Here is a 20,911-nt window from a genome sequence, read left to right as displayed (position 1 = left end):
TATGGTTTTCAAAAGGGGAAGATGTTTCCTGTTTGCATAATTATTGTAAGGTGTTAATGCGGAAATAAACCACGGCAGTTTGCCAAACACACCCTGAAACCTGATCAGGTTTCTGAAACAGTAATTATTTATTATAAAAGATAAAAATTATGAGCCGGCCTTTAAGTACACTGTTTACTACAAGCGTTTCTGAAAACAACTCAAAATCAATTACTAGGTGCATAATCAATGCTCACTATGGTATACTAGAAATTTATGTATACTGGAAACCATTGCAGGAATATAGCTACTTTAATTATGAGCTTCAATGCACCGAGTAGTTAATGACATGTAGTCTTATTAGTCATGTAAGATATTTGCATGTAACTGCAATTATATGATTTCAGGGCTTTAAGGCTTTTTATGAAAGTCAGAACACTAGGCATAAACAGCTTAATGTTAATTTTATAGCTATCTAAGCCATTCTGTCGTTTTGCCTCAGTTATGTGTTAACTCTCAGACTGTGAACAACACACAATAAATACATTATTTCAAGCACTACTCAATAAGTCTATACTATTTGACATGGTGTCAGGAGTAGGATCATAGGATTGCAACCGTTTTATTACAAGTGTGACATGGCTGAAGGAGGCTTAAGACCGCCAGACAATTTTATTTTACAACAGTCTACTGGCAATCCAAGTGAGTCAAGTCGCAACTGGTCAGCATGGCTACAGCAATTTGACCTCTATATGATAGCTTCAGAAAAATCTACTGAAGACGAAGAAATACAAGTGGCGACATTGCTCACACTGCTTGGAGCACGAGGACAATAACTCTTTCGTACAATTAACCTATCTGCTGAGAATGCTAAAAAAATAACACCGGTCAAAGAAGCTTTCACAAAACATTTCGCACCTAGAGTTCGTGAGGAATTTGAAAGGTACAAATTTTACAGTAGAGTCCAGCAAGAAGGTGAGCCTTTTGACAAGTATGTCACAGTGCTGAGAGACTTGCGGTCAACATGCAATTTTCATAAGGCGGAGGGTGACAAGGCACTAAGGGATAGGATTGTATTTGGAATAAATTCTGAGCGAGTGCGTGAAGAACTGCTTGGCGTTGATGGTGATTTAACATTAGCCAAATGTTTGGATATATGCCAGAGAGCAGAGGCTACTGCGAAATACATGCAAAATATTAGAAATACGCCACCTGGTAACATTAATGCAATAGTCAACTGTGAGTCAGATGCTGACAGAACACATACACAAGGGGAAATGCCTGATCTCAGTGTAAAAGCATTAACGAGCAGACATAGCACCATTAGAAATCGGTGGCACACTGCAGCTAGTAATAACAGCCCCACTACCATGTCACTGGAAATCAGAAACTGTAAGTTCTGCAAAGGAGACCATGCTCGCCGTAACTGTCCAGCCTATGGCAAGCGCTGCAAAGACTGCCGAATAATTGGTCACTATGCAAATTCCAAGGCCTGCAATGCTGACATTAAACCTATAGCCAGGGCTAATGAGGTGATTATTGCTGATGACAATGCTGCGTACGCAATCAACACTACAGACATAACTGGTAAGGAATGGTTTATTGACGTTAAGTGTGAAAATCGACTAATACAGCTTAAAGTTGATACAGGGGCTTCATGTAATGTCATGCCGAAGTCTGTTTATTATTCCTTACAAGGTCAAAGCTTCAACTGAGAAAACATAGCCAATCACTTTTGTCTTTTAGTAGACATAAATTGCATGTACTAGGGGTAGTATCACTGTCTATTGAATATCATAATGTTTTTCTCGGCACATGATTTTGTGGTGACAGACCATGGACAGGTAGCTCTGTTGGGTTTGCCTAGTAGCAAAACATTGGGTCTGGTGTGCACAGCTGATAGCATTACAAATAGCGTTGCATCACAGTATCCCAGCGTTTTTGATGGGATAGGCAAATTGCCTAGTAAACACGCTTTGAGACTGAAAGATAATTGTAAGCCTGTTCTACAATCTACTAGGCGCGTGCCATTCAGGCTCAGAGAGCAACTCAAGTGTACGCTTTCTGAGATGGAAGACAATGGTACTATAGCTAAAGTGAGGGTGTCTACCGACTGGGTCAATCCAATTGTCATGGTCCTTAAACCAAATGGCTCTCTTCGAATTTGTTTAGACCCTTCAGAGCTAAACAAATGCATTCGTAGAGAACATTTTGCTTTGCACACAGTCACGGAGATATTTGCTAAATTGTTAAAGTCTCGAACCTTTACCAGCTTGGACTGCACATCAGGGTTTTTGCAGCTTGAGCTTGGCCATAGTAGTAGCATGCTAACCACTTTTGCCACACATTTTGGCCGATATAGATTCTTGAGGCTTCCCTATAGCATTAGCTCTGCGCCTGAGGTTTTTCATAGAACAGTGAGTGAGTTGTTTGGTGACATTGAGGGTGTTGAGGTGTATGTCGATGACCTGCTCGTGCATGCTCCTACTAAATCTAAACATGACAAACTTCTGGCTGCAGTGCTTGAGCGATGCAAGGCTTTCAATCTGAAGTTGAACTTGTCCAAATGTTTTTTTGAACGCACTGAACTAAAAGACCTGGGCCCAATATTAGGCAATGGGGTTATAAAAGCAGATCCTGCAAAAGTAGAGGCCACAGTTGCTATGCCCGACCCAGTTTGGAAAGAAGATGTTCGGCGGTTTTTAGGTATGGTCACTTACCTTTCAAAATTTTGTGACAATCTAGCTACTTTGACTACTTCACTCCGGGAGCTCACTAAAAGGAATTCTGTGTGGGAGTGGTCAGAGGTTCATAAACAAGCTTTTGAGTGTATAAAGTCAGTAATATCAAAAGGGCTAGCTTTGGGAATGTTTGACCCAGAGAAACCAGTGACTGTTTTGGTTGATAGTAGCCAAAATGGTGTGGGTGCAGTAATTCTGCAGGAGGGACAGCCAATAGAGTTTGCTAGTTGTGCACTTACTGACACACAGAAGGCTTATGCCCAAATAGAAAAAGAGTTTTTGGCTGTACAATTTGGCCATCAGCGATATCACCAGTATGTGTATGGGCAGGCAGTGACAGTGCAAACTGATCATATGCCACTTTTGGGTATCATGAGGAAAGGCCTGAATGACTTAACAGCACGGTTACTGCGAATGAGATTAAACATGCAGCTTTATGACTTTGAATTAGTCTACGTGCCAGGCAAATCGTTGATTTTGGCAGACACACTTAGCAGGGCATACTTGAACAGGGTAGGTGAAAACTCTGAAACTATGATTTGAGAAACAATGAGCAAATACAAGCTGTCGTATATGAAATTTTGCCAAATGTGTTTTTCAGAGATAGACTGGTAGATATCACCAGCAAGGACCCTTCTATGGAGGTTCTCAAATCATATATTACAAAGTGGTGGCCAGCACATCGGAGGTTTTGCCTAGATGGAGTCAAACCATTCTGGAATCTGAAAAACGAGCTCACATGTAACAATGGCTTGATATTACGCAACAACCAAATAGTTAGTCGTGCAGGAATGCGGAAAGAAATTCTTGATATCCTGCACATTGGGCATCTGGGCACTGTTAAGTGTATTGAGCGTGCAAAGAATTCAGTCTATTGGCCTGGCTACCTCGCACATGTACAATACATGGTTGATTCATGCATTAGCTGCCAAGAGCATAGCCGAGCCAAATCACTACCGACAGTTGAGCCTTTTAGAGTGCCTGAATACCCAATGCAGTATGTGGCCACAGACATTTTCAATCTAAATGACAAAGAATACTTAGTAACTGTGCATAGATACTCAAAATGACCAGATTGTTACGAGCTCAGAAATTCAAATTCTAGAACTGTGATCGAACTATTGCAACGCTAATTTGCAAACTTTGGTAAGCCTGAGATCCTGCTGAGTGATAATGCACCGCAATACAGTTCCTACGAGTTTAGGTGTTTTGTTGAAGAAAATGATATCAAACACATAACCAGCAGCCCCTACTTTTCAAGGGCTAATGGGCTAACAGAGCGCATGAACCAAACCATGAAGAGTAGCCTGAGAAAAGCTTTAGAAACAGGCCAGACATTGTTAGACGTTTTCATGACCATCCGTTTAACACCCTTAGGTGATGGGCTGCCCACCCCAGCTGTGCTGTTGCAGTCTAGATATTTACGAAACAAATTAAACTTTTGCACTGAGCAGCTGCGCTATAAAAATCTAAATGCAAAGAACATTGATATCCTTTTAAAGATGTAGTTGCGTCAAAAATGAAATTAGGACCCATAAAAGGCTAAAACATCAGCTACAATTTGATGCCATTTTTGTCTTTGTAGACCAACCCTGTCCAGAGATATATGCGTTTGAATGAGACCCTCTGTTAAAAAGCTCACGTTCCAGCGGGTGCCAATTTCGTGACGTAACAAGCTTGTTATCTGAAACGAAACCACGAGCGATAAAAATGAGGTCGATTCGTTAGCCAATCATGCATGCGAAATTTTTATATAGGCCGTAATAAATGTTATCACTCGTAAAACGCGTTGTCTGTGGTCTCGAAGATTCTCGTCATAGAGAATTCATTCTCATTGTTTCTGATTCAACGCGTTTCAACAATTACTAAGTTATACATAGTTTTAAAATGGCTTCAAGTTCGAGCGACCGCTACTCAGAGTTTTCTGAGCAATTTTAAGTAAAATATTAGAGTAGACAGCCTATGGCCAAAGCTGACAGGCGTCAGCAGCGTTTTGCTGCAGAAGAAGAGAGAATGGAGGTAAATTAACTTAGAGTCTTCTATACTTTAGTAAATGTAATATTTTTTATAGTCATAAATACATGTACTAATTAATAAAATGATAATTCTTTGCTATCTCCAATCATCGTTTCATAGCTTATCTGCCGTTTTACCTAGCTATAATATTTTTTTCGAATTTTCTTTGGTAAATTAGAGTCATGATTACAAATTATTTTCACTCGTAGGAAGTGGGTAAAATCGATTGATCATTGCAAATCTTTAATTTCCAGAACCAAAGCTTCGAATCGTTGGCTTGGCGTACTTGCGCCTTTATTAAATGTTTATTCGTTTTTAAAATTACACTCGCAATCTATTCAACTCCCAATTTGGAAGCTGTCAATAGATACGCTTTAGAATGACATATCTATGAATGACATATTTATTGCATCTACTTTGTTTACATTTACTTGTTTTACTGATTACAGAATGTTTATGTCGTCCCACCAGCCGAAGAAGCTTTGTCAGTGTGGAAACTGCCATAAAGGAGAAAGCGAGAATTGAATGCGTGCTGGATGATGTTTTGTTGAGTTTGTTGCAGTAGATGAATTTGTCTTATTGTATCAGCTAATACTATGTGAGTGGCCACGACTTGATGAATATCTTTAATAAAAGCTTTATGCCGAGATGAAAATATTTTTGCTTGTAAAAATTATATAATAAAATAATATTGTTAAAGATAATGCAAAACATGATTTGCAGAATATTGTAGTGAATCGGATATGGTATATGGGTGTCCGCAGAACTGAAGAATGTGAGTTCAAATCCAGTTTGCAGCAGACTTCTCATCCTTAAAACTCTATCCCTGTCTATATTCTTTTCAAAGAGGTGGCTTGCTTATTTGATTAATTTAGTATTCGGTAAGAATACTACTAGCAATGATATACAGCAATGTATATCATTGCTACTAGTAAGAAACTAGTACGTAGGCGATATGTAATAGGCGACATAATGTGGGCGGGGCTTATGGGAGGCTGTATAGGGTAGCTGCAAAACTGCTGATACAAAGACCGCGTCCTACATAAAGTGACTTGACAGAATTACCGTAGACCGGTAGAATTGGTAGTCGGTACCCAAATGTTTAAACAACATTTGGAGAAAGTGAGTAGAACAAATTTTCAATTTTCGTTATTTGAGGCCTTTGAAACATTCATAATAATGCATCTGTAGCAGGATTAAAAATTTTATTCTAGCTAACATGAGCAAATACAAAATAAGATATATGCCAATAGAGCCGCGTAAGACTAGACTTTTATCGCAAATAGCCGATGTGAATACGAGAGATAGAGACAGGTTGCCAAACGCGTGACATCATTTTTGGCGAGGCTGGGCACGTTTTTGTGGCCTGAGCGTTTTTACGGCGATCAGATTTTTTCGGTTTTAATCTTCAAATATCTTGGCAATGCGATCGCGTAACACAACAAACAACATATCAACTGATAGAGAAAAAAAAATGCTTTCTTTTAAGATCAACTTAAATTTTGACGCAACTACATCTTTAAGGAATCGCCATGGTCAAGATGTTTTTGGTAAAGCTAGCGATAAAACAATTGCTATGTTTAGTGATGGGGAACATGTATGGTGCAGAGTGGGTCATAGGCAATGGCTTCCAGCAAAAGTCATTGGCCATGCTGGGACGCCTGACAGTTTCCATGTCGAGCTGGAAGGGGGAAAGGTGGTTAGAAGAAATCAGTCATTCCTCAGGGCAAGAAAACAAAACTTGCTTCGCTATGATGTGCGCTCAATGCCTAGAGCTAGTGAAAATTCTGGCCTGAACCACAAATTTTATAGACCGGCAAGTAGTGCTCCGACAGTGACCACCAATTCAAGTGAGACTGTACCAACCAGTGCGGCACAAATTACACACAATGCAAATGTCACTGCGACTAGGTCTGGCAGGTTATCGAAACCACCAATACGATATGGTCAAAACACTTAACATTAGCTATGGTTCGCATTAAGGATGCTTTATTATATTACATTACTTCTACACAAACTGCACACATACTCATTATATACTTCTTGTGGTTTTAATGTATGGTTACTCTTTCTTTCAAATCTAATAGCAGTTTGAGGTATACATGCTGTAATTCTGAACACATCTCTTGTTGTTTTCTTTGGGAAAAGTATGATGACATATAGTCTTGTTAGTCATGTAGGATATTTGCATGTAACTGCAATTATATAATTTCAAGGCTTTAAGGCTTTTTATGAAAGTCAGAGCACTGTAGGCATAAACAGCTTAATGTTAATTTTATAGCTACCTAAGCCATTCTGTCGCTTTGCCTCAGTTATGTGTTAACTCTCGGAATGTGAACAACACACAATAAATACATTATTTCAAGCACTACTCAATAAGTCTATACTATTTGACAGGTAATACCTTCGATTATTTACGACATACACAGCTAGCAGAGATAGAGCTCAAAACTATAATGATTTGATTCGACTTCTATTCGAATTCTGTATTACCTCCACAAGAACGATAATATTTAATAACATGCTGACGAAAAGACGTTTGGCCGGAATAAAAGAAAAGCAAAAGAGGGAGAGAGAACAAAAATAAAAGCAAAGTGTTAACAAAGCAGATATGTGACCCTGAAAACGTAGAAAATTACGTGATAACACATGGATGTATATTTTAACAACCAACTTGTGTTAACAACAACTAGCATTATATACGCATATATTGCGTAGGCACCGTAGCGACAATGTTTTCTACAAATATGTTCCAGCTAGAATTGTAAGAAAGCCTATTTAGCTCGGCTGTAAAATCTTCTAAAGAAGCTACGTAAAAGTCGAGTCCCTACACGCACCCCCTGGAATTTGTGAGAGTATTGCTAAACATACTAGCGATTCCACTAAATTTTATCGTTTTCTGATGTTTCCTGCGTAGAAAAGATCTTCATCTGGATATACATGTAATGGGAAACGGCATTGTGTTCTGCACACCCTACCATCCTACATAATCTTACGTTCGGAAAACCGCAACGGCTAAATAAAGTCATCATTTTTTGTACAACACACCGTCTATTCGCGAAATGCCCTGTTCAAACTGTTAGCTGGTAAAATTATAGTTATGAGCTCAGATCAAATTCAAAAGTCGTAGAGACCACCGGCGCTCTTTCTATTTGACAGATTTTATAATGCTCTGTTACTAAGCGCCATCAAAACATAATTTGCAGTATTTGCAAGCGCGCAGTCAAATGCATGCGCCGAAAGGAGCCGCTACTAATAACCTTCCGGTTCACCGGCTATAGCTTATTCGTCCACATCAGTTCACATTGGAGACTTTTATGGTGAGTATTATGTATGTTTCATTACGTGCTAGAATGAGAAATTAAAACATATGTTGCTAATAGAGCTTGTTTACTGATTTGAGCGTGCTTTAGGCAGAGTTGTGACATACATAATGTTTAATCAGCGGTAATGTTGGCCATTCCCTTACGGCAACTTTTACTCGCTGACAACGTTGACACACGCCTGTGCCCGAATCAAACTACACTATCAAAAATGGCATATTGGAGCCTTTTGTTTGATATTATAAGATAATTTGAGCCAAACTAATTATTACTAGTTGCAGCGGATTGTGTCTGAACAAATGACCAGCTTTTGTCTGTTATGTCTAAAGTTATCCTAAATTGCTTGATTGCCTAATGATATACGTGATACTCTCGATGACTTGCCTGGGAGCATAGGAATGCTGTTAATATCTGGGTAGAATATTGTTGACTCCAAAAGGGCCACGAGGTGTGATTAGAAGTGTAATAATATCATTGTTATTACTCTTTATTACATCACTCTATGCTAGGAGATGAGACAGACTTTTCATCAGTTCAAGCAGTAAGAATATCAAGTATAAACCATGTTATTAGCATGACTACCTGTCAGTTAAGGGATGCCATCAATGATATACAGCCCCAAGTTGAGGTCGATAATCGAATTGGCATAAGGAGACAAGTCACGCGGGTCTACTAAATAGTGTTCTTGCGTTAAGGCATTGGCTAATCTAAAGCATTCACACTGTTATCACCTTATATTGTAACAGTTAGCTTTTAATTCTGTAGGTTCAATAGAGACTTTATGTTTTATTCATATCACATTACTTTATCATTTCAATGAAGCTATGAATTCTGCACCTGATGATATCGAGTGTGAATTCTGTGGAGTGAAGAATGAGAAGATAGTTTATCCAAAACAGCTTCCGTGAGGCCACATACACTGTATGCCGTGCCTCAGATCACACTGTGAAAAGAACAAGATTTGCTGGTGCGGCCTTGAAAGCTGCGGGTAAGTAATATTCACCAAAGTTGTGATGCTTACATTGTGTATATTTAATATGTTTGGGAAGAAGCTGGTAAGAATCATTCATCATTGGGCCCTGTTATTGGTTTAGAGGGCCAATCTTATTGAGACTGTCTCTCAGATATTTTAATATTAAGTGACGAGTATATTAACCCTTTGACCAGGTATAAGCCCTCCCAAAACAACCGAAACTCGTGTAATTTATTTTCGAAAATTCAATAAAATCGATATTTTATGAACATGCATAGCTCAATTCTTAAATTTGTTTCTATGAATAAAAATTTTTGTACTTAAGTATTCATTCACATATTTACTACTCCTAAAACAATATAACCAGGTGCAATTGTCCCTGTATGAAATGCTAGGAAGCATTTTTTCTCGGTAGAGTCAAAGGCTAAAATGTAGCAGTGCGAGCCACCATAACGATCGTTTTCTCTGTATATTCCAAGTATATTAAAAGTCCAAAAAGTTCACATCACTTCTATCATTTGAATTATTTTATTCTGATCAGACAAAAAATCACTAACGATCACAGGATCAAATTATTTATTTTACCGTTTTGAAAGTCAAGCCGATGTTGACTGGTTTTTCCATCTTTTATTATTTTCCAAGGAGTCGCGATTTGTTTAGCTTTCAGCACAAAGCAACGCCTCTTAGATAATTGTTTCATATTGTAAATCATCGACCAATATCTTGTTGATGATATTTAATATTACTAGTGTTCATATCCTCTAACGTTACTAGGCAACAGCTTTATAAACGTCTACCGAACTAAACGACATTTTGGTTGTTTCCCCTGCCAAAGGGTTAATTCTAATAATAATTAATTCAGGGTTCAAATTCATTCAATTCTGTTTCTTAGTCTGACTTTCTTACCAACTAAGTTGTTAATTACCAACTTAGTTGGTAAGAAAGTCAGACTAATAATTAATTATTAATAATTGATATAATAATTAATAATAACTTAATAATAATTGTGGTTATTTGATAATAAAGAGTGCTTTGTAACAGAACAAGTTAAACCATAACTGCCACGAACAACTTTTATCGTATTTACTAGGCAAATCAGACATGCTGATTCCGATTTTGTAATCAAAATAAAGATTAGGCCACTAACTTTCAGAGTAATAAAGGATTTTTTATAGCGTTTTAATATCAGTCTCGAAAACAACACGATCGGCATAACAAGCTCCGCCCATAAATACTTGACGTAACCTAGCTTTTTAGGAACAGAAGTTACGTAGAGATGTTTAGACCGATTTAAAATAATAGAGATGGGTGTTTTTAAAATCTATTAATATCTAAATCCAGCTTTAAAATAATATCAGTCTTTTCTGAAAGGTAGATAAGCTATTTAGCATTGCATATTTAAAAAGCGCGATAACAACGCTAGCTCGTGATAAAACCGCGCTTTTTGAGCTCATTTTTCTCGGCGTCCAGTCCATTTAAACGTCATGTAACAAGCTGCGAGCAATTTTAAATAGTTTATATCCCTTTCATAAAAAACTGAAATTATTTTACAGGCTGGATTTAGATAATAATGGGTTTTAAGACACCCATCTCTATTATTCTAAATCGGACTAAACTTTCCTAACTTCCGTTTCTGAAAAAGCTAGGTTTCGTCACATATTTATGGGCGGAGCTTGTAATGCCGATTGTGTTGTTTTTGAAACGGATATTGAAACGCTTTAAAAAAGCCTAAATGACTATGAAAGTTAGTGGACTAATCTTTATTTTGAGTACAAAATCGGAATCAGCGTGCCTGATTTACCTAGTAAATACAATAAAAGTTGTTCGTGACAGTTATGGTTTAACTGATAGATGAAAAATGGTCAATAAAACTCTATATTATTGAGAATATGTCAACATCTATTTGATTTACATTGAAAGTAAGTGAGCTGCCCTGTATTATTTTATTAAATGTTGATTGATTCGCAACTAAATTCACTTTACAGTTATTTGCTATCAAAAGATTCACCATGTCTTACTGTGCTGCGTTGTAGGTGCAGAATATGTGGAATTGTGATTACAAGCTCTTAAAAGCTCAAAAACGAAAAGCCGCCGTGGATTGAAATCAGTTTATTTCTCTGACATATTCATTACATTTGGTTATTGTTTTGTCACATGATGTTCTCACGTGAATTGAAAGGCCAATAAAAGGCTCATAATAAAACTTCTTGTAGCCTTAGATTATGACAAATACTTTGGGTTTTACCAAAGACCCCATATAAGATAAGGATACTCGCTACTTGACAGTTTTACTTGGGCTTGGTTTAGTTGTAATCTGGTCATGTGACCCATACTTTGTGATTAATTTCTGCAGCAGTTTATGATTATCACAGGTGACCAACAGGCTCGTCTTTTTTATCTAACAATGCTAAGTACTCCTTCGAGCTAACGTTAAAAGTTAAACAAATTTTTATGCTAGGTTATAGGATATCAGTGCTGAAAGTGACAGCCTTACAATGATGATAAAACAAATGCATAAGAACAATAAACTTGGTCTTATTGAATGCGTCAAGCATATTTGAAAATATTTCGACGAGTGAGGTTGCATGAAAGTGTAAACAGAAACCATCTCTCACAACTACATCACATTTGAGCAACTACATCAGTTTTGAAAAGCGAATCCAAACTACGACGGTCTCGTGTGGCTGCGATTAACTGTTCGTTTTTGAGCTTTTAAGAGCTTGTAATCACCTTTTCACATATTTTACACCTACAACTCAACAGAGTAAGACATGGTGAATATTTTCATATCAAATAATGGTAATGTGAATTTTGTTGCAAGTCGTGCCTGAAGTTTTGATTTTTCATATTTCCAGATCAATCACTGGGTCAGAAATTCTGCTGTAACTGTAATGTGTTTTGTTTCAAAAAATTAAACTACGTTTTGGCTTATTTTAGCACCACGGCAATGCCCTGGATGGTCATCATACAGACTCCATGGCCCAGTATCTGTCAAAGGAGAGCCAACCTCTGCTTGACATCTGTACAAAGCATGAGAATCAGCCACTGGTGTTGGAATGTAAGGTCTGCCTCACCATCAGCTGTATGAAATATTTAGCAGATTCAACCAAATGTGAGAAAGGTAAGTTTAATGACTAAACACTGCACTTGCCACAGATAGTAGAGGACATCCAAATACTAAAGAACATTGAACAAATATTGAGAGTGTTAGTAGGTAAATTCACTGGAAGTTTTGGCTGCAACTGATGCTAATGGTAAATGCCAGTAAAGCGCAGGTTATGGTTACCATGTTATACAGTCTTTTCACCTTTTGATGTGGAACACAATCAATTACCCCCTATTACTTTTTTAACATCAACAAGTTTCCTCCAAAGTTTAAATTTGGTAGTTGCTGTGCTGACAGTAGAATAGCAAAGATGCCAATATGCTATTTGCCAAAATTTCTCTGACAACGCACGACGTTATAAATTATAGTGAAAACAAAACCAGAGACAGATTGGTAATAAAAGTTTAGCCGATGATACAGTTATGTTTTTTACAACAGCTGTCTTCATTCTTTTTGCTCATTTTCATGCATTTCTAGATGATATCAGTTTCGTCCTCATTTTTTTTGCATATTGTTTGTCTTATTATCATAATTGCAATAATGGTTGTTTGCAGTCATTAGTATGTAAATGTTGTATATAATGTAATTAATATAATTATGATAAATAGGCATAACAAACCAATGAATCAATAAACCAATCAATTGAACAATGGATCGGAGGCTTTATTATGCCGTGATATTGCATATAGGCTGATAACCTCAGTTCTACTGGCTAGAAATCCAAAGTTTTTTTTTGCAATTTAATCTTATCACATTTTTTCTGTCATTCTAATATGTTATTGAAGTGTTACCAACCAAACTGGAAAATAATTAGGACGGAAAGGGTTAAATTAATTATAAATAGCCTAATTTGTTCCAAGATCTTTCCAAACTCTTTCCTTTGACAAAAAAAAGAATAACTTTTCTTAACTCTTTCAGTTTGTGGGTTGCACCGTAACTGCAGATTTTTTGGGTTTGCATCGACAACTATTCTCCTTTTTATGATCAATCCTACTGGTTAGTTAGACCGTAATTGCAATAATCTTACAATAAGTTGATAGGAACTGCATTCTTTCGAAATTCATTTACAACGATTTGCTTATATTTCTAAACAGCAAAGTCTATTTTGCAAAGCTAATAAAAAATATATTGTACACCTACAAAACGGTAAAACCAAATATGTTCACTGTAAAAAGCAGTTTTACCTATTCCTAGTCTATTGCTATCCATGGGTCAAAGCTAGGATAAAGATACTTTCAACGATACTCCACATGTGACAGTGAGACTAGTAGACCGACGCTGTAACGCCTACACTTACCAATCCCCTTTGTATTTATGAACAATTGCGCAGCTATCCTATTTGCTTTTTTTGTCAACACGTTTAACGATCTATTACGACAAAATAGATTGTTGCGAAAGTCATGTACATGCATAATGTTATATTAAAGTTATATATATATACAGTCAAACATGGATAACTCGTCTACGGATAGCTCGAACACATGGTTAATTCGAACATTTCTTTTGGTCCGTTCCCACGTAATGATAAATTGCTATAGATAACTCGAACTCAACACTGTTAATTCGAACTGTTTTTTGCCCAACGGCTACCGAAACGGTTGTTGTCGCTTTAGAAAATCACTTTATTCAAAGCCATAGAGGTAAACTTCATCTTTTCGTAATTCATAAGCGTCATTATTACCACCATCGGCAAAATATTTTTGTCAACGACTTTTCTAAAAGTTTGGTGAAATTTGATTTATACTGCGATACGATGAATAGCACGGGCTAGCCGGTCAAGCGTGCAAGGACTTTCGCCACGCACATACAAAACAAAAATCGCATGTTGTTTTGTATGTGAGTGGCGAAAATCCTTGAGTGCGTGACCCGGCTAGCCCGTGATGAATAGTTTTCCGACGTTGATTCCGTGTTGAATCAACGTCGGAATGTTGAATGTTTAAAACGTCTTAAAAAATGTTGTAATTGAACGTATACGTTGTCTGAGCTACAAAAAACTATTCATCGTTTGCCCTAAACACAGAATACGTGTGTACATTCAATAAGTATCTATTAAAAAAGCTTGAGTGATATAGAATGTACCGTAAAACCTCGTAAAACTTCTAATTGAACTGCCTCGGAGTGTTGCTCTTAACGAATCCCAGGTAAAGTAAGGTAATCTGCATAAACTTCAAGAAAAAACGGCAAAATTGATCGTGGGTAAAACCCCAAAAGAAAAAAATGTCTTTTCTTTTGAGCATTTCAACAACGATCAAGTTTTGCCAATGTCAATCTGAAAAACGTCCTGGCAATAACATCACCTCCAACAACAAACCAATCTCAAGTGATAGAAAAATATCTATACTTTTTCATGAAAACGTTTTAAACTTTACATTAGAAGCATTTAATTTGAAACAAGCCATTTGTGCTTTTGATTTATATTATAGTTTGTATATGTACATGTATCTACTAATAAATAAGTAAATATATGGACTTGTGACAGTGCTCTGATAACTTGAACGCTCTGATAATTCGAACACTTTTGCTCGGTCCCTTGAATTTCGAGTTATCCATGTTTCACTGTATATGTACATGTAATGAATAGTATTCTAAGCGCACAGCGTTATTTCATCCGGAAGTTTGGCGACTAAACAAACATTCAAATCTATTTTGAAAACTCGCTCGACTTGACACTTCACGTTTTGTGGAATTTTTTATGTAGTAGGAAGCAAAATCTTCACATAATATTTCTACAATACCTGAGGTTTACGTCATAGGAGGTATGCATCATAGGAGCCTGTACTGTATAGTCTAGAATAATTAGCTTTGGTCATGAGGTTAGTAGCTAGTACTGCAGCCAACATTTGCTGTTGATGAATAGACTACTACATACTGATATAGCAAGCCGATGTTTTGCAGTTGTACAAACAGTGAGTGGGATCAAGTGCAAGCAGTCTAGTTACGGAGAAGTACGATGTAATGACGTGGGTAGGAGATGGCTCCTATGATATGGTATACAAGTGCAGGGACAAAGACACAATGGAGATTGTGGCCATCAACATATTTGTGGACCTTGTTCTATTGCTCTTGTAGGTATTAGACAGCTCCGTAATGTGTAGGTGTATTATGTGTGCACATGCTATTGATATTAAACAGGCTGTACCCTGGCAATGTTGCATCGCCCTTGTATTTGGCAATTTTATATGGCTAATTACTTTAGAAATGCATGCCTGATTCACACAAAGTAAATTTATATCAATCGTCTGCAGTTTGTCCACAGGTAAACAACCTGTTCGAACGTGTTTTTTTCAACATACGACTTAAGATTTGAGGGAATACTGGCACATGAAACCCGAAGATTTTCAACATTTTGTTTTTTGAGTTTTACAGTACATCACAGTTTTGTAAAGGACAGTATAGGAACTGGCTAACAATTAAATATTAAATGTGAAAAGAAAGTTAGACGATGTGAAAGCATCGTTTGGTTAAACATGACCCAGTCCCTGTTAGAGTGAGCATATTTTCATTACGACCTTTGAACTTGTTGATAGCCAAGTTTACGCTGTCACTCTGCGTGTCTGTAAAGAAGGAAAACAATTAAAACCTATTTTTATTTATTTTCCATTTAGTCTTTCGCATAGTTTTATAAAGTACTTTTGTATTACTGCTATGCCTAATTACTCTTGATACCTTCTGAAGAGGAAGAGCTATGATATGTTTTCAGACCAGAGAATATGTTACAGTATAACGGTATACAAATATTTGCTCCATTATACGATGGTGTCCAGATAGAAGACAGCCCAACCTGTCATGTAAAAAAACGAGGACATAGACCATGAAAGATCTGAAAACCTCTAAATGACATACATGAAACATTTAGCATATATATGGTAAAGCAAGAGGATGCAAAGACTTACTGCTTTGCTATATTTGCCGATTATTTTCCACAGTTGGAATTGGTTTAGGTAAAAATAGTGTTGAGGCTAACATGTTAGAGGTCATTGTGTTTATTCTTTCGGTATTCATATCACTGGCAGCTCCGATTCTTTATTTTCCAGCAATTGAAACACCAGAATCTGGTCAACCTCATAGAAGTGTTCAAGAGAAAGAAGAGACTACATCTTGCATTTGAATACGTCGATCACACGGTGCACAATGAGCTGGACAGGAACCCGAGCGGGTGAGGACTCAACAATCTCTCTCTTTTTCTCTTCGTAATCTTAGCTATAATAAGAAAAAAGTTTCAATTCGAAGGAAAAGTGCTTGTCTCATATGGGAATTGAATTCGGATACTTGGATATGGGAATTAATTAATTATGCAAATATTAGCTACTCATTGCGATCTCTCATGGTGCCCGGTACTGCCAAGCGTCCTAGTATCCAATTAGTTTTATTTTTTTCCTTCAGTGAATGCTCTTGTTTGTGTTCCAAGAACTTTCCCTATTTCTTCTTCCATACGATGCTTCTACCGTATCTACAAATTTATTTTGGTTCGATGAGCTTTTTTGGTATTGTGTGGTATCCATTATCGACCTCTGCAATGAGTTTTTTTGACTATGTTCTATAATATTTTGTTTTAGGCAATAATTTCATCTGCTTAGGCTCAATGAGCTCCTCACTTTGTCTAATGACTAAAATGGTTTCATATGATGACACAGGAAATGCCTTTTTTGAGTACTCATTTATTTTCCGAAGTTGTTTGAAACTGGATGATGCTGATTCCCAAAATGTTAAACTTGGTAGATTCTTTACTTTGGCTAATTCCTTAGATAGCCTTGCTAATTGCTAATGCGGTTGACACTAGATAGAGGTTTCGCAGCTAGTTCTACTGCCTACCTGACTTCTCAACAATATCTAATATCTGTGGTTAATTTTTTTTGCAGGGTGCCAAAAGCGTTGACTAAGACTATTATATGGCAGACGTTACAAGCAATAAATTTCTGCCACCAGCCCAATGTAAGTTTCTTATGTGTCTACTCCCTTTTCCTTGACTATCTCTGGCTGTTTACTATAGGGGAGTCTCTTCCCTAGTAGTATCTGTTCTCTCTCTCATGACTATCTCTGACTGTTTACTACAGTGGACTTTCTACCCTGGTAGTCTCTGCTCCCTCTTTCATGACTGCTTCTAACGGTTCACTGTAGTGGAGTCTCTACCCTGCTATTATCTACTCCCTCTTTCTTGACTATATCTGACTGTTTACTATAGTGGAGTCTCTACCCTGGTAGTATGTACTCCCTCTTCCTGGACTATCGCTGACTGCTTACTATAGTGGAGTCTCTACCCTGGTAGTGTCTACCCCCTCTTTTTTTAAACTATCTCTGACTGTTTACTATAGTAAAGCCCCTCCCTGGTAGTATCTACTCCCTTTTTGTTGACTAAGTCTGACTGATTACTATAGGGGAGTCTCTTCCCTGGTAGTCTCTGCTCTCTCTTTCATGACTGCTTCTAACGGTTCACTGTAGTGGAGTCTCTACCCTGCTATTATCTACTCCCTCTTTTATGACTATCTGTGACTGTTTATTATAGTGGAGTCTCTACCTTTGTAGTATTTACTCTCTCTTTCTTGACTACAACTAACTTTTCCCTATAGCGGAGCCTCTACCCTGGTAGTATCTACTCCCTCTTTCTTGACTATCTTTGTCTGTTTACCATTGTGGAGTCTCTACCCTGGTAGTATCTACTCCTTCTTTCTTGACTATCTCTGACTGTTTACTATAGTGGAGTCTCTACCCTGGTGGTGTCTACTCCTTTTTTTCATGACAATCTCTGACTGTTTACTATAGTGAAGTCTCTACCCTGGTAGTATCTGCTCCCTCTTCCTTGACTACCTCTGACTGTTTACTATAGGGGAGTCTCTTCCCTGGTAGTCTCTGCTCTCTCTTTCATGACTGCTTCTAACGGTTCACTGTAGTGGAGTCTCTACCCTGCTATTATCTACTCCCTCTTTTATGACTATCTGTGACTGTTTATTATAGTGGAGTCTCTACCTTTGTAGTATTTACTCTCTCTTTCTTGACTATCTCTAACCGTTTACTATAGTGGAGTCGCTACCCTGGTAGTATCTACTCCCTCTTCTTTGACTATCTCTGACTGTTTACTATTATATAATAGGGGAGTATCTACCCTGGTAGTATCTGCTCTCTCTTGACTATCTCTAACTGTTTACTATAGTATTGTCTCTGCCCTGGTAGTATCTACACTCTCTTTCATGACTATCTCTGACTGTTTACTATAGTGGAGTCGCTACCCCTGATCGTATCTACTCCTTCTTTAGTGACTAGTTCTGACTGTTTCTATAATAGAGTCTCTACTCTGGTAGTCCTTACTCTCTCTTTCATGACTATCTCTGATTGTTTACTATTGTAAAGCTTTACCCTGATGGCATCTACTCCCTTTTTCTTGACTACCTATGACTGTTTACTATAGTGGAGTATCTACCCTGGTAGTATTTACTCTCTCTTTCTTGACTATCTCTAACCGTTTACTATAGTGGAGTCGTTTACCATATGGTTTTTATATACAGAGGTCCACTGGTATTAGCAGATAGTTTATATGTATCCACGGTATACAATGTACCGTAAAACTTTTAATTGAACTGCCTCGGAGTGTTGCTCTTAACGAATCCCAGATAAAGTAAGGTAATCTTTGCATAAACTTCAAGAAAGATCGGCAAAATTGATCGTGGGTAAAACGCTCAAAAGAAAAAGATGTATTTTCTTTGAGCATTTCAGCAACGATCAAGTTTTGCCAATGTCAATCTAAAAAACGTCCTGGCAATAACATCACTTCAAACAACAAACTAATCTCAAGTGATAGAAAAATCTCTATAATTTTTGATAAAAACGTTTTAAACTTTACATTAGAAGAATTTAGTTTGAAACAAGCCATTTGTGCTTTTGATTTATATTATAGTTTGTATATGTACATGTATCTACTAATAAATAAGTAAATACATGGACTTGTGATAGTGCTCTGATAACTTGAACGCTCTGATAGTTCGAACACTTTTGCTCGGTCCCTTGAAGTTTGAGTTATCCGAGTTTCACTGTATATACTGGAGATTCACTGATGTTAGCATTTGGTTTATATATACTGGAGGTCCACGGATGATAAGTTAATGATAATATATAATATGATAAGATATAGTTAATTTATACTGGAGATTCACGTATGTTAACAGATAGTTTATATATACAGGGGATCTACTGCCCAGACACATGCAAGTCTTCAGCAACAACTCCTTCTTTAATGGAATGACTATACCAACTCCCGACAAACAGCTACTTAGAAGAAAAAGTCCCAAATATCAGTCCCAATGCTCTGTCCTTTCTCAAGGTGACTACCTTTTTATTTTGTGGTCTACTTAAAAGACAGTGTTACAACATATTACAAGCTACAGTGAAACTCGGATAACTCAAACTTCAAGGGACCGAGCAAAAGTGTTCGAATTATCAGAGCGTTCAAGTTATCAGAGCACTGTCACAAGTCCATGTATTTACTTATTTATTAGTAGATACATGTACATATACAAACTATAATATAAATCAAAGACACAAATGACTTGTTTCAAATTTAATGCTTCTAATGTAAAGCTTAAAACGTTTTTATCAAAAAGTATAGAGATTTTTCCATCACTTGAGATTGGTTTGTTGTTTGAGGTGATGTTATTGCCAGGACGTTTTTTAGATTGACATTGGCAAAACTTGATCGTTGTTGAAATCCTCAAAAGAAAAGACATCAGTAGGGGTAACCGGGGCACCTTTGGCCATGGGGCAGCTTTGGCCACCCCAGTTTTACTAAGAAAAACATTATTGAAATTGTTCTCTCTGTCATAATAAACACGAAATGATCTAATAGACCACCCATTGTAATCTCGGACCTATATGCGAAGTATTGTGGAAGTGGTAAGTAAATTATTGTTTTAGTGACCTAAAGTACATTTGAAAGACATTAGTTGGAAGTTTTTTTTCTGAAGAAGGGCAAATAGCAGACCAGCTTGCTAACTAGGTAAAATGTAGGCATTAGTTGCTAATTTAATCAAGTAGTCAAAGCCAATATCCAATCACTTAGTAATTTGTGAGTGAGTATTTTGTCAATTATGAGCTGATGGGGCAGCTTTGGCCACAGAGTTTGGGGCACATTTGGCCATGGCCAAATGTGCCCCGATATAAAGTTACTTGTCTGATATTATTTAACTCTGAGAATTTTATGCTTTAACTGATATAACAATGCATTTTATTGCTTAGATTTCTACATTATTATTGTATTTTAAAGGATATGGTTTACTGTTATTTTTTGGAGTGTGACACTTTGGTTTGAACTTATACCAGCAAAAGACCAACATAGACATCTAAGGATGTAATGCTTCCTGCAGTCAATAATGTGTTGGAAAGTGGACTTTTTGTAAGGCAGGTGTCAAAAGATCTTGGCATACCAAAGTCCTCACTACACAACTATGTTAATGAAGCTAAACTAAATGGGCTTGACAACACAAAATTTGTGAAGTCAAATGTCACTAGACAGGTCTTCTCTGCAGACCAAGAAGAAAAGTTACAGGATCACCTGCTTCTGTCGTCAACGCACCATCATGGGCTAACAAAGTGACATGCGTGTGAGCTAGCATATGAATATGCTAAAAGAAATGACTGGGCCCACCCACCGCAGTGGGACACTAACAAATGTGCTGGCGATTACTGGATGAGTGGTTTCTTGAAGAGGCATTCAAATATTTCATGTCACAAGCCAGAGGCTACTATTTTATGCCGTGGAACAAGAATTTAACTGACCAAAAAGCTT

The 20,911-nt window shown here is 37.2% G+C and overlaps 1 protein-coding gene and 1 pseudogene across 1 annotated transcript; both read left to right on the top strand.

The window, feature by feature from the left end:
• The window catches only part of LOC137396170 (cyclin-dependent kinase-like 1), a 363,103-nt pseudogene that overhangs the window by 336,336 nt on the left and 5,856 nt on the right, over positions 1-20,911 (top strand).
• On the top strand, positions 618-20,719 carry LOC137396641 (uncharacterized). Its single transcript, XM_068082957.1, is given in 10 exon segments — positions 618-980; positions 1,020-1,269; positions 1,327-1,566; positions 1,813-3,233; positions 11,970-12,153; positions 15,034-15,098; positions 15,208-15,222; positions 16,173-16,294; positions 19,329-19,450; positions 20,490-20,719. Coding segments are annotated over 10 exon segments (3,012 nt in total).

The sequence above is a fragment of the Watersipora subatra genome, chromosome 5 (assembly GCF_963576615.1).
Source record: "Watersipora subatra chromosome 5, tzWatSuba1.1, whole genome shotgun sequence".
NCBI lineage: Eukaryota > Metazoa > Bryozoa > Gymnolaemata > Cheilostomatida > Watersiporidae > Watersipora > Watersipora subatra.
This window is presented reverse-complemented; position numbering and strand designations above follow the sequence as displayed.